Source organism: Elgaria multicarinata, chromosome 3 (assembly GCF_023053635.1).
Source record: "Elgaria multicarinata webbii isolate HBS135686 ecotype San Diego chromosome 3, rElgMul1.1.pri, whole genome shotgun sequence".
Taxonomy (NCBI): Eukaryota; Metazoa; Chordata; class Lepidosauria; order Squamata; family Anguidae; genus Elgaria; species Elgaria multicarinata.
In genome coordinates this window covers 88,543,126-88,557,958 of record NC_086173.1, presented here as the reverse complement: position 1 = coordinate 88,557,958, position 14,833 = coordinate 88,543,126, and the positions used below count along the sequence as shown (strand labels likewise).

Below are 14,833 nucleotides of genomic sequence, written 5' to 3'. Positions count from 1 at the left end.
CTGGCTGTTATTTTAAGAATGTATTGGTTTTTATATGTTTTTAATCTGTTTTATGTATTTTACTGTATTTCATAGTATTTTTGTATTTAATGTTGTTCCCCACCTAGATCCAAAGGGAGAAGTGGGTAAGAAATAAATATGTTGTTGTTGCCTCTGCTCCTGGAGGTAGCACATAGCCATTTGGACTAGTAGCCATTGATAGCCTTCTCCTCTCCTATCTGATATTTTTGTTGCATTCTCTTTCCCTGTGCCTACAGGGAAAGTTTTTAATGTTCCTATAACCATCATGCAACCGCTTACCTTTAATTTTGTAATTTTCTAAAATAAAATGAATAGGGATCTATTTATTTTAGAAAATTACAAAATTTGGACCCGCTTGGTTACCCACTGGGTTGTTTTGGACTCATTTGGTGTCGGTTCTGAAGTTAAACAGGACCAGATTTATAGATGGACCTTTGGTCTGATCTAGTATGACACTTCTTCTTATGCTCTTATGTTCTTATAAGAAGGGGAAGTCCTTTAAATGGGTCGCCATGCAGCTGCACCTCCCCTCCCCGTCTGTTGGTGAACTTTATGTCACATGCTGACTCCTCTTTTTTTCTTTTCTTTTTTTTGTCACTAAAAAGTTTCCTAATGTTTGTTTGTGGTCACTTGAGAAAAGAAGAAGTTAAGGAGGAGGACGTTGAGCAGCAGTATCCATCTCTTTTCGGCTGTAGAAGATCCTCTGGGCTAAGGCACTGGCATTTCTCTTGACGCCACAGCACACCTGATCTGTGCTGAATGGACCTCTTTACTCCAGGGGCAATGGGCCCAGCTGTCTTCATGCTCCTGGTCGCAGCTGAGATCTGGCATGGTAGGTCTGCTTTTTACCAATGGTAGATAGTGACAGCTAGGGAAGAGGCTAGCCCGGTCTTCCCCAACCTGGCACCCTCCTATAATGGGAGTTGCAGTCCAATACATCTGGGAAGCCCCACGTGGAGAATGCTGGGCTAGATATACCAATGATCTGAGTATAAGGTAGTTTCTTAAATCTTTTCACTAGAAAAATCTTTGTATCAGCTCCCAGTGAGTTTTTACAATGACTTTAAGGTGTCTCAAAAGAAGCCACATGATCCTGTCAGAATTTGTTGCCTTTCTTTCCCCTCAATTAAATGGGATATTGGTGCCAGTACAAATGCATCTCCTCTTTCTCTGAAGACTGCAGTTCTTTCATAGTTAGGTCATACTGACGCTTTGTGCTTGAACAGAATAATTGGTTGAATATTCAGGTGTGAAGCATAGGCTTTCTATATGATGACCATTTTTAAGAAATGTGCTATGGGAGTTTTCATATGTTTATCAGTAGGCCATATTGTGGACTTAAGATGAAGATGAACTGAACTCATGTAAGATGCAGGGCCAGCCCTTCCATGAAGCAGGGTGAGGTGCCTGCATCAGGCAGTGGAATTAGAAGAGCCAGCAGTTTTGGAACTCTGTTCTAGGAAACTCTGGGGTTCCTAAGAAGCTTAACAAGCAGTAATGGAAGATGGTAGAGTTAGGAAAATTCCATGCATGAAAAAAGCAGCCCAAAGGTGTGTGTATATTGACTATACAGAATAAAACTTACATTTCTGTTTTCTCATCTGTATAATTGGTAAAAAAAATATTGCAGTATCGAATGGCTGAAACTAGGAATGTCTTCACTCAGGCCAGATCTACACTAAGCAGAATATAACACTTTGAAAATGATTTGTGGAATTTGTCCTGCATGTGAACAGTTGTCAATACCAATATAAACCATTATAAAGCAGTAGTGTAAATCCTGCCTCAGTCTCTAGTTACCTTGCCAAATCCATCAATAGATGTCTTCCCCCACACACTATGTATTCCCCTACATTTCCTATGAATGTCTCCTTTCTTGTCCCTGTTCCAACATGCAATAAGAAAAAAAATCCCTAGTTTCAAAACTCCAGCTTCAGCAAAAGAGAAAACTACTGATCATAGAATTTAGCATATTGATTGATCATCCATTCATCTATTGCACACAATAATGTAGACATCCCCATCAGGTGGGGGGCATCAAAGGTTTGCTGCAGTGTTGTTCAGCCGGAAAACTTCAACCTGTGTAAAAACTTGATTTTGCTGGTTTAGCTTTCAAGCGTAGCAGTGGTCATAGTTCAAGATGAAGAAAGGACATGCCTAGTTTTCATGATTCTGGTGGAAGACTGAAAGAGAATGAGCTTCTAACTATAACTGAAGGCCACTATTATGCAATGTAAGAATGTGGTAAAGTCAATAGCCAGCAGTTACTGAAAGTGGTAAGGAAGTGGGTGAGAGAGTGTGCGGGTGAAAAATAATTCTGGTCAGCATTAGAAATGGGAGCAGTCGTATTCCTCCATATTTGGAAGAAACTGTGGAAGTTGGTTTTACATTCGCATTGGTGCCTGTTCACTAAATATCTATGATCTAATAATACCACTCTAGCTGAATGATAGACCTGTGCAAAATTATGCATGGTGCGGAGAATATGGATAGGGAGACATTTCTCTCTCTCTCCCTCTCTCAAAATATTATATCCCAGGGTCATCCCATGAAGCTGATTGGTGGGAGATTCAGTACAGATAAAAAGAAGTATTTCTTCACAGAGCATATTGTTCAGCTACAGAATTTGCTACTACAAGATGTAGTGATGGCCACCAATTTGGATGGCTTTAAAAGGAAGGTAGATAAATTCCTGGAGAAGAAAGCTATCAATGGCTACTAGTCCTGATAGCTATATGCTACCTACAATTGCTGATGGACATGTTGCACTCGTGTCCTGCTTGTGGGTTCCTGTTCAACAGCTGGTTGGCCACTGTGTAAATAGCCACTGTGCTGGGCTAGATGGACCTTTGGTCTGATCCAGCATGGCTCTTCTTATGTTCTTAATACCACAAATACTGCAAATATTATTGGGCTGTGTTGATACATTAATCACAGTTAACACCCTCGAAATACGAATAGTAGCAGTAAACATGAAAGAAGAGTTAAGTACATGAAAACCCAAATGCTAGACCCCACCCAACAATTCTAAGAGCTTTTCTACATGTATTGTGCACTTGTCATTCCTTATTTGTTTACGGGTTCTTTAGATGATGTTGTGACCCTCCAGTTCCACTTCTGTTTTTTAAGAGACCTTTTCTGGATTTTTGTAGTGTGGGAAAAATGGGGTATTATGGAGGTTATAATGTAACATGGAGTGGAGGAACGTAACGAGATTTACTTCAGAATAAATATGCTTAGGAATGCATTGCACACACTTATTTGGTAGGAGAATGAGGCATAGTCTGGGAAGCACAGGGAGAAGTCAGATAGCTTCCTCCTCCTAGGAGTGTCTGAACTACCAATATCATTCAGTATCATTAAGCACTGTGTAGTTAGCAGCCAAAATGACTTCATTACTGATCAAAGGAAGACCAAAATGGATCTGCCCTACTTGATGGTTAAATAAAACCAAGCTGATGGGAAAATACTCTCCAGATTTGCTGCATATGGACATGCTGTTAAGTACATGGTTGTGCAAGTGTGCTCGTGCACACTGCCACAAGTCTTCCCCACAAACTCCCATGCAATTTGGTGTCCTTTTTAAACAATCATATTTTGTTTTCATTGTTATTATTAACCTTGAGAATTAGTGTTCCCTAACTGCCCCACTACTAACAACAAGCAATTACTAGCCATCTAGAAAACCCTTCCACAATTGTAGCAAACATCAGTAGTGTTTTTCACACACACACACACACACACACACACACACGTTTGCAATCGCTTCTGAAAATTTTTTTGACCAGGACTTCTACTTATCCATCAAAGACATAGTCTAAATTTAATTTGTTCTAGCTCAGCAGTTTTGGAGCTGTGTTCTAGGAAACCCCAAAGTTCCTTAGAAGCTTAACAAACAGTAATGGCAGATGGCAGAGTTAGAAAACGTTCATGCATGAAAAAAGCAGCCCAAAGTACTGTGTATATTGACAATACAGAATAAAACTTATATTTCTGTTTTCTTATCCTTATAATCGGTAGAAAAATTATTATAATATCAAATGGCTGAAACTAGGTAAGGGAAAATATAGTAGCTGTACTTCAAGTATATGGTCTCACTCAATTCTAATAAACTTCTTCATTTGTTACCCATTCAAAATTAGACACAGCCAACAATTATAACAATGAAATACTTTTATAACCTTTACTAGCTAAATTATATTTCATCATATCATTAAAAAAGAACATTTCTTCCAAAAAAAAGTCTATATTTGTTGCCCAACAGTATTCATATTAATTGTTTCCGCTACTTTTCATCTAGCTTCCAAGCGTTCACTTACTCTTCTTCCAGTGTAAGAGTGGATGGTTCATACAATTTCTTGGCAACTAAAATTCAGAAACAAAAAATCATGGTACTCCTTCTGAACTGTGCCACCCAAATAGAAAAGGACACAAGGAAGAGGCTGATTTATCATAAATTCTCGTTAGCAATGTAGCACGTTGCCCATCTGGCACAGTATTGTCGGCACTGACCAGCCATGGCTCTCCAGAGTTTCAGGAAGCCCTACCTGGGGATGCCACAGATGAACATGGGTGCTTCTGCATGCAAAGTGTATTATGCTCTACCACTGAGCTCTGGGTCTTCCCCACAAAAGGAAATGTTATGCCCCAAACTCTTTGCTTTTGGACAGCTCCACTAGATATAAAGAAAATCAGAGTTACGTTCTATGCATTTGCCAAACCCATGCCCATTCTGCATATCTTCCTGAGGAGTTAAGGACCAGTGATGCATATCTCCCGTAGGGATTTCCTTTATCCCTACACATGGCAACCTGTGCTAGACAATTTGTATAACTTGAGTGCTGAATGTCATTGATCCCTGATGTCGTCAGCATTGCCCCCATCTTTTCTTTTAGCATCTTCAAGAGTAAGCAAAACCTGGCAGTAAACCAAATGAGGTTTTTATTGTGCAATCACACAATGACTCCATCACAGAATTTTACACAGGGCACAGACAACATTGTCTTCCACTTGTAACCATCCCGTGTTTTCCCACCGCAGCTTCTCTTTTATTTTCTTTCCAGAAAACACACACACACACACACACACACTAGGGATGTGCTCCGCTCCGATTAGGAGCGTAGAAGCAGTAGCGGATTGGCCTGCTCCGCCTTACCCAGAGGCGGAGTAGGAGCGGACCGCGGACCCCCTAGAAGCAAGGCGAAGAGAAGCGACCATTTTTCGGAGCTCCGAGTTCAGTCGGAGCGCTCCGGTCGCCATCTTGAAAACATTTCGCCATAGGATTGCATTGCGGCAAATAATCGCGCATAACTACGTTGTTTTTGAAGCTATCGTTCTGGAAATTCTTGTGCACAGAGAGTCGTGGATGGGGGTCATTTTGAGACCACTCTCACCTCTCTGCGTGCTGTGGTTCACGTGCAATATTTTTTTAAAAATCGGGTCAACCGCGGGGCTCAAACTGCGTTTCGGCTTTTCGCCCATAGGATTGCATTGAGGGAAAGAATCGGGGATAACTGGGGGGGGGTTTAAGCTATCGTTCTGAAAATTCTTGTGCACAGAGAGTCGTGGATGGGGGTCATTTTGAGACCACTCTCAACTTTCTGCGTGCTGTGGTTCACGTGCAATATTTTTTTAAAAATCGGGTTAACCGCAGGGCTCAAACGGCGTTTCGGCTTTTCGCCCATAGGATTGCATTGAGGGAAAGAATCGGGGATAACTGGGGGGGGGTTTAAGCTATCGTTCTGAAAATTCTTGTGCACAGAGAGTCGTGGATGGGGGTCATTTTGAGACCACTCTCAACTTTCTGCGTGCTGTGGTTCACGTGCAATATTTTTTTAAAAATCGGGGTTTGGGTTTTTTTTTTTTATTATTATTATTTTTTTGGAAGCGATGACAGGCACATTCAACTCCCAATCCTGATGAGAATTCATCTCCTCAGAAAGCATCCTCCTCCAATCCCAGCGTTGGAGGGGGGACTAAGGCAGACCCACCCTGAGAACTTTCTGTTTTGTGTCTCTTTGTGGGTTGGCGTTCGTGGAGGGAACACTTACTTAGCTAGTGCTCCTGCTTTGGAGATAGATTAATTTAATATAGGTTTAGTTTGGCGCGTGTGTGTGTTTGTTTGCTTCTTTCTGACTTGTAGCTTAGTTTGCCCTGTGTTTTCCCCTTACTTTGATTTAATATAAACTTTATTTTTGAATTTTGGAGTGTGTGGTTGGGTTGGTTGCCCCCCCCTTCCCTGTATTAAAGCCTGACTGTTCTGCTTTTGTGAAAGCTTTCTTTTGAAAGCATACACACACTTTTTGTCCCATTTCCCTACATTTATATTCTTAAACATATTTTATTATATTCTTTCACATAGTCCATTAGTATATATTCTCATACATATTATATTAGTATTCATATTTTGTTCTTCTTATAGTAGTGGTTGGTTCTTTTTCCCCCTCCCCTCTCTTAAATCCTGATTGTGTTTCCTTCTATCTTCTATATACCAAATATACCAAAAAAATTGGATTCTCTTTTTCTTCTCTGTGTAACTTCGACGGAGTGGGCTGCTTTTGTCAAGTTCAACAGGCAGCCACAGATTGAGCATTTTGGGGAAAGCATACGCACACCATTTCCCTATTCTTAAACATATTATTATTATATTCTTTGACATAGTCTTAGTAGTCTATTAGTATACATTCTCATACATATTAGTAGTAGTATTCATATTTTGTTCTTCTTATAGTAGTGGTTGTCCCATTTCTTGTCCCATTTCCCTACATTTATTAGTAATATTCTAAAACATATTATTATATTCTTGTAGATATTCTTAGTAGTATATTCTCATACATATTAGTAGTAGTATATTTTATTGTTCTTGTCCCATTTCCCTACATTTAAACATATTATATTCTTCTTATACATATTCTTAGTAGTACCTTATACATAGTATTAGTAGTATTAATATTTTGTTAGTCATCATGAAAAGAGAAAGCAGGCGTGCTGAAAGCAGCAAGGCTCAGTCTGCCAGCAGGGCTTCCTCTCCTCCTGTGAAACTCAAACGGGCAACTCCTTGGCTGACTGCTCCAAAACAGAAGCAGGACAAGCAGCAGGCAGAGCCACTCTCTTCTGCAACTTGTGCCCGGCGTTCTCTTTTTGAGGGTGGGAATGGGAAAAGTGCCCGTTTGCAAGAGGCACGTGGCAGCAGTGCCATTAGAGGAGGAGGAGTATCCCCAACTCCTTCATTCTCCTTTCAGCCCACGAGCCCGCTGATGGACCTAGACGAGGTCCTCAGCACAGTGGAGGGGGGGGAGGAGGAGGAGGCGGTGGGCCTCCAGGATGTGGGGGCTGAGGAGGAGCAGCAGCAGGCCGAGGCTCTCTCCCCAGTCTCATCCCACACCCCTGTTTCTGTGGCAACACCAGAGAGCTCAGGCGGGCAATTGGTGGTGTCACCACAGAAACGAAAGACAAGCATCGTGTGGGACCACTTTGAGTTGGGAGCGGATCCCCGCTTTGCTGTCTGTCGCCACTGCAAACTCAGCCTAAGCAGGGGTTCATCGACAGGGCATTATGGAACCAGCAGCATGAAGATGCATCTTCATAGGCAGCACCAGGCGATCTTGCTGGGGAAAGAGGCGGGCAAGGCGACTGGTTCCAGGGGAAAGCCGAAGGCTGCTGCTGGCACTGCCACTCTAAGCTCTCCATCTCCCATCCCCACAAGGGTTAGGCAGGCAACCCTGCAGGACATGGGGTGGGGGAAGTATTGACCCACAAGATGGCGTTTTCCAATGCCCACCCAGGGTGCTACTGTGTTGGGGCATCTGCCGGGACTGACTCCTCCCCAATACTAGATCTATGACATGTCACTCTGCCTGCCCCTCTGCTAGCCTGTCCTCCTCGGTGACCGACTCGCTGGGATGGTTTGCGTTTGCAATGCGTGACTAACTGCAATGCTGGCTTAGAAACCAGCCATCACTTCCTTGTGCCCCCAGAAATGCCCGCAGCCTGCCTGCCTGCCTGCCCGCCTCCCCCGGGGTGCTGCTGTGGTGGGGCATCTGCCAGGACTGACTCCTCGCCTACTCTGCCTGCCTCTCTGCCCGCCTGGTGCCTGGTTTGCTCCCAATCGTCCTCCTCTGTGCCCCTCAAGGCGTAACTGCTGGCTTAGAAAGAAACAACCAGCCATCTTTGCCTCACTTTGCGCCCACTTATGGGTTGGTTTGCTATGCGTTAGTGCTCAAGCCATCCTTGCGGCACTACAATGCATGCTGCCTGCCTGCTTTCCATTGATGGTGCTATATAAATAAATAATAATAATAATAATAATTCTCCCCTTCCCGCCTTGCAGCGATGGTGTATGTGTCTTGCTTTGACTCAGGGGAGAAGTCCTTCCTGCGCTCACTTAGACTTTATCAAATTCAATAATCCCTTTTTCAAATGTGCCAGAAGATTTAGGGTTATCTCGTGGCATGTTGGGATTGCCTTGGAACTGGCCCCATTGAGCTGTCTGCAATTGCAACTTTAAATCCCTGACATACTGGAGTGTTCAAATTTCAAAAGTTCCCCTAACATCAGGGGATGATGGGATTGCCTTGAAACTTGGTGTCCATGGGGACACATGGGTAAGCTGTCATGGGACCAAAGGATAGGTTTCTAACGTGCAAATTGACGTAGTTGTAGAATGGGACTTGATTTGGGGTGAGTTAAAAAGTTTAAGCCGCGCCAAAAATCAGGGGATGATGGGATTTGCTTGCAACTTGGCGTGCATGTGGACACATGGATAAGCTCTCCTGGTGCCGAGTTTGAGGTTTCTAACATGCAAATTGACGGAGCTATCCCAAGGGGTGTGAATGGGGTGCCCGATTTTCATAAATTCCCCAAAAATCAGGGGATGATGGGATTGCCTTGAAACTTGGCGTGCATGTGGACACGTGGATAAGCTATCATGGTGCTGAGTTTGAGGTTTCTAACGTGCAAATTGACGTAGTTGTAGAATGGGACAATTTGGGGTGAGTTAAGCCATGCCAAAAATCAGGGGATGATGGGATTTGCTTGCAACTTGGCGTGCATGTGGACACATGGATAAGCTCTCCTGGTGCCGAGTTTGAGGTTTCTAACATGCAAATTGACGGAGCTATCCCAAGGGGTGTGAATGGGGTGCCCGATTTTCATAAATTCCCCAAAAATCAGGGGATGATGGGATTGCCTTGAAACTTGGCGTGCATGTGGACACGTGGATAAGCTATCATGGTGCTGAGTTTGAGGTTTCTAACGTGCAAATTGACGGAGCTATCTAAAGGGGTGTGAATTAGGGTTATGGGAGGTGCGTTAGAGGGTAGAGCCGCGCCAAAAATCAGGGGATGATGGGATTTGCTTGCAACTTGGCGTGCATGTGGACACATGGATAAGCTGCCCTGGTGCCGAGTTTGAGGTTTGTAACATGCAAATTGACGGAGCTATCCCAAGGGGTGTGAATGGGGTGCCCGATTTTCAAAAATTCGCCAAAAATCAGGGGATGATGGGATTGCCTTGAAACTTGGCGTGTGTGTGTATACGCCCATGAGGTGTCATGGTGCCAAACGTGAGGTTTCTAACTTCAACGGAAAAAAAGTTGTTTACTTTTTTAGCTTTCAATGCAAGCCTATGGGGGGGCAAAAACGGAGCTCCGGATCCGATCCGGAGCTCCGAGCGGAGCGGAGCGGAAGTGGGCGGAGCGGGGGCGGGGCGGAGCGACCCGCTCCGAAAAATGGCGGATCTGCAAGTGAAGCGGAGCGGGGGGTCCGTGCACACCCCTAACACACACACACACACACACACACGAAGCAATCCTACAGACCCTAGAATAGCATCTGAGAGGCCATAGGATATTTTATTTTCCTTTATTAATCAAATGAATATCCTGCCTTTCCACTAAAAATAGTGCTCAAGGCAGTTAACGATAAAATAAGACAATACAGAGTCATAACTAAAGCATAAACATGTATAAATTAAATATATAAGTTAAAAACACATCTATTAAAACATGTTGTTGTTTATTCGTTCAGTCGTTTCCGACTCTTCGTGACTTCATGGACCAGCCCACGCCAGAGCTTTCTGTCTACAAAATCTGTCACTGCCTCCACGTTTTCTCCCTCTATTTGCCAGTTATCAATCAAGCTAGTTGCCATAATCTTGGTTTTTTTGAGGTTTAACTGCAACCCGGCTTTTGCACTTATAAACAGCACCCACCAGGTTAAAAACTACTACAGCAAAAAACAAACCCCTGCCTAAATAAAAATGTCTTTGCCTTCCAGCAGAAAAACAACGAAGATGGAGCTAATCTGTCCTCCTTTGGCAGAGAGTTCCAGAGTTTGGGAGCAGCCACTAAGAAGACCTTCTCTTGCATTCCCACCAAATTTGGCTGCAATGGTGTTGGGGCAGAGAGAAGGGCCTTTCCTGATTATCTTAAAACCTGGGCAAAGGAGAATGCAGTCTTTCAAATAGTCTGATCCCAAGTTGACTAGCAGGACGATTCTACCCATGTCAACTGAGAAGCAAGTCCCACTGAGTTCTATGGGACTTACTCTCTAGTAAGTGAGTATAGGATTGCATATGTATATGCAATGCTGTACGTGTCTACACAGGCGTAAGCACCATTAAGTTTAACCGTGTTGCAGCTGCAGTACTAAAACAATCAAATGAGAAGGGGATCAATGTTGCTTTTATGATGCCATTGCTTTGCCTCTTTCACAGAATTTTATGGGGATCCAGAGAACTTTTTTTTAATCTTTTCAGCACCAGGTTAAAACTGCCCTCTTCTCTCAAGCATTTGGCAGCATATAATGAGTTTTAATCAGATCCCAGATCGTCTTTGGCTGACGGTTTAAAAATTGTTTTCTGATACAGGATAATAATAATAATAATAATAATAATAATAATAATAATAATAATAATAATAATTTATTTCTTACCTGCCTCTCCATTTTGATCGAGGTGGGGAACAACAGTAAATATAAAATACATAAAAGTGAATTAAAACATAATATACATTGTTAAAACATCCTAAAAACGTTCTAAAAACACTTGCCTGTGTGTGCATGCTTTGTGTTTATATGTTGTTACATAATGGTTCTTGTATTTCGTATATATATATTTTTTTAAAAAAATTGTGAACCTCCCAGACAACTTTGGCTATGGGACAGTATAAAAATACAATAAATGAAATGAAATGAACTTTGTCTTCTGCTCGAAACACTCCCATGTTTCCCCCTTGCTTCTTCTGACCTTTTTCTTGCCACTGAAAATCTGTGAGGGAGAAAAAGACGGAATAGCTTCATAATCCCTTCTGATTGTTAGCGCCAGGAGCTGTCCGTCTGGAAATGTCTTAGGATGCCCTCTGTGATACCATTTCAATCAGAGCTAAGGTGCCTCCACTGAAACAAATTCTGAATTTGTTTAGTGTTGATGTGTTGTTGCTGTTTAAAAAAATGTAAGTAAAGAACATTTGTGGCATGGAGGCCCATTAGCTCTGATTCAAATGGTGTCACAGAGGGCATCCTAAGACATTTTCACAACCCCTTCAGATTGCTAACGCCAGGAGCTGTCCATCTGAAAACATCTTAGGATGCCCTCTGTGACACCATTTGAATCAGAGCTGATGTGCCTTCATGACACAAATGTTCTTTACTTACATTTTTAAAAAAACCAACACATCACAAAAACCAACACATCACACATCAACACTAAACAAAGTCGGAACTTGTTTTAGTGGATTGCCATGAACGTGCAGAGCAGATCCCCCTCCTCACCATAAAACCTTTTAGATCGCGAGTGAAGTACAAAAAGCAGAAGTGAAAGGATGGCAATTCCAAGGGGCTAAAGAGGGGAAAGAGAAAAAGGACCCACATAACCCAGAGCAGAAGCAGCAGACATCTGAAATGTGTTTCCTCTGCTCCAGAAGGGCCCTGCCGAGGTTTTTATTCGCAATCCCTTACTCAGCACATCTGAGGCACTGATTCAGTTTTCACTTCCCTATCTTCCTATTATAAATCTTTTCAGCGGTCCAAAGAAATAGCTGACAATGCAAAAAGGGAACTGCCTTCTTTCTTCGACCCAACACAGCCATTGTTTCAAATATTGTTCCTTCCTTCCTTTCTTTCCCCTTTGATTCAAGTTGAGGATTGAGTAGAAGCCAGATTTAATCCTTATAAAATAATAAAACTGCCATCTAAACCCAAAACCGGATCCATTGCAAAATTCTGCGCCTCTGAGATATTTATGGGCTACACACTGAGGCTGCAGTCCTATGGCCAATAGGCACTGTCTAAATGGCCATAGGATTTTTGTTCTCCAGCTGCCCTGCATTGGATAGATTTTGGAGGCTGCTGACTATCTCCATAGGATTGTGCCCTGAAGCACTAATTGACCACCATTTCTACTTTGGGCAAGATGAATAACAGAAATCTTCAAAAGGTTATGATACACCTGAAGATCAATCCAGGTTCTCTGGTCCTAACCCTGTGCAGGGCTCTATGATCTTCCCCAACCTCTTGCTCTCCAGGTGTGGTGGACCGCAGCTCCCATCATCGCCAACGAGTATGCCCTCAAGCCAGCTGGCTGGGGATTATAGGAGTTGTAGCCCAACACATCTGCTGGGAGGGCAGCAAATTGAGGACAGCTTCTATAGACCCGAGCCCACAACACACTTAAAGCTGATCTATTTGGTTTTCAAAAATTCTGGTACTTAAGAATATAAGACCCCTGTTGGATCAGACCAAGAGAATTTTCAGATGTGGGGGGGCAATTGTGTTTCCTTACCGTCATTCTGCTTCGTGCTTCTCTTCCACACTAGAAATGAGCATAATAACATGGGGAAGAAAGCAGTAACCACGTGGCCCATTCATTAAGTGGGAAGGAGCCCTCTAGTGGGTGTTGTATAGCACAACTTCTCCTGCACACAGCAGGAAATAGCGACAAATATAGTATAGCTCAGTTGAGTTGGATTTTTGGAGTCTTATTTTATAACAAAAAAAAAAACAGCAGAAGGAGCAAGAGGATCACTGTGTCATCCAAATGACTCGTGAACATACGAGCATGTTGTAAAACCGCTGGTCTAAAGAAGTTCCAAAGGCCTAACTAGTGCCTTATTTCGTTTCCTACAGTGGAAAACTACTGTTACAGGTATAAGATCAACCCCATAGGTCGCAATGGCTGAAGCACCATATTGCTCCACCACCTGGCACCCTGTAGCCTTGAGCTCACCTCTGGGCCAGCTCTACACCAAGCAGGATATGACACTTTGAAAACGTTTTGAAAACTGTGTATGTGGTGTGTTCTGGGCCCCAGTAGTTGCCACGACTGTTATAAACTGTTTTAAAGCAGTAGTGTAGATCCTGCCCTTAGCCCAGGAGGCAGCTGCAGAAGAACCACACTCCTGCATTCGGTAGTGTCATATGCAGTAGTGTGTGAAACAACACCCAGGGACTAAACTCAACAGTCTGGTGCCCCAGTGTGGACGCATTAGTCACACCCTTTGTCGAGTAATTGTGCACTGGAAACAAAGCTGCTGACGTTTGTGTTTTTAAATATTAAAATGTTTTATTCAAAGTATAATAACCCAGAAATTGGAACCTTGGCCCATTCACATTTCAAAGACTGGGCTTCAGTCTTTTACAAATTACCTTACTTCATGGTTTTACAGAAGAGCATCAGAAACCCAGTCTCACTTTTTTATTTCTCAGATTCCATAGTATGATCAGAAGCTTTCTGGTCTGAGTTCTAGTCTAAATGTGGCAGCATCACTATATATATATATATATATATATATATATATATATATATATGTTTTCAAATAGAAAGAGGTCTCTGGCTACTTCTTCTTTAACCACTAATTTGGATGTAAAATTCCACCTGTGCAATCTGGAACCAATTTTAGGGGACTCCTTTCAGCTGAGCTTCCATAAACCGCATATTCTTACTGTACAGATCATGCAGCCTGTGCAAGTAAGTCCTTTCCTTTCCATTCTGAATACTGGTTGTACATCAGGACTATGGGATAAGGAGTGGTCCAAAATGAGGATGAGAGGTGATGAATTTGGTATCAGTTTGTTATGCCAGCCTTTACAAACCACATTTCAGGAAAATATTGCTAATAGAGTGTATTTTGTTAAGCTCATTTGGTAGAAACAGAAGCCCTCTCAGAGTCAGACAGACAGCCTGAGTGAGCTCCAATGCCACCCATGGGTTGTCTCAGTCCTCTCAAAGTAATGCCTCCTATTTTGTCAGTTGATAAGCTTTGTAATAACTCAACCAATTTGGTATTGCCAGGTCTTTATTTATTTATATCTTAACCTGGGCTTTTCCCCCTCGTGAATAAATCTATTGAAAATGCCTTGTCAGGCTGGTAAATACCTTGGGGGCGACCATGATATATAAAACTTGGGAAAGGATGTAAGTTTAGAGAGCAGTGAAATTTAAAGTGCTTACAGATTGTCCTAACCATGAAAGATTAATTGGTTTCCATCCTTTTATTTCCTGCTGGATTTGTTCCAGGACAGGTTTGTAGTTTAACTGTAACTGGGCTAAATTTTAGGGCATGCAGATCTGTACGTCCTTAATTGATTTTGCACAGAACATTAGACCTGTCAATTTTCTAATTTATTGCAACACATAGAGTCCTGTTTTCAAACAGAGTACGTCAGACATGAAGTAATTAATTCTGAATCCTGACATTAGCCCAAATCCCCTCAATTTTCTCTTAACTTCGGGGATAGAGGTTAGTGGATCAGTAAAAAATAGAGCCACGTCATCTGCAAACAGGCGTACTTGAACCCTTCACTTTTTGCATTTCTAC

The 14,833-nt window shown here is 42.5% G+C and overlaps 1 protein-coding gene across 1 annotated transcript in view; it reads left to right on the top strand.

Annotated features, from left to right (window-relative positions):
- Positions 1 to 666: 666 nt before the first annotated feature.
- The window catches only part of CSF1R (colony stimulating factor 1 receptor), a 51,807-nt gene continuing 37,640 nt past the window's right edge, over positions 667 to 14,833 (top strand). The window contains exon 1 of the mRNA XM_063120856.1: positions 667 to 853. Within this exon, the coding sequence (XP_062976926.1) occupies positions 781 to 853 (73 nt within the window). The 5' untranslated portion in view covers positions 667 to 780. The remainder of the gene's footprint in view (positions 854 to 14,833) is intronic.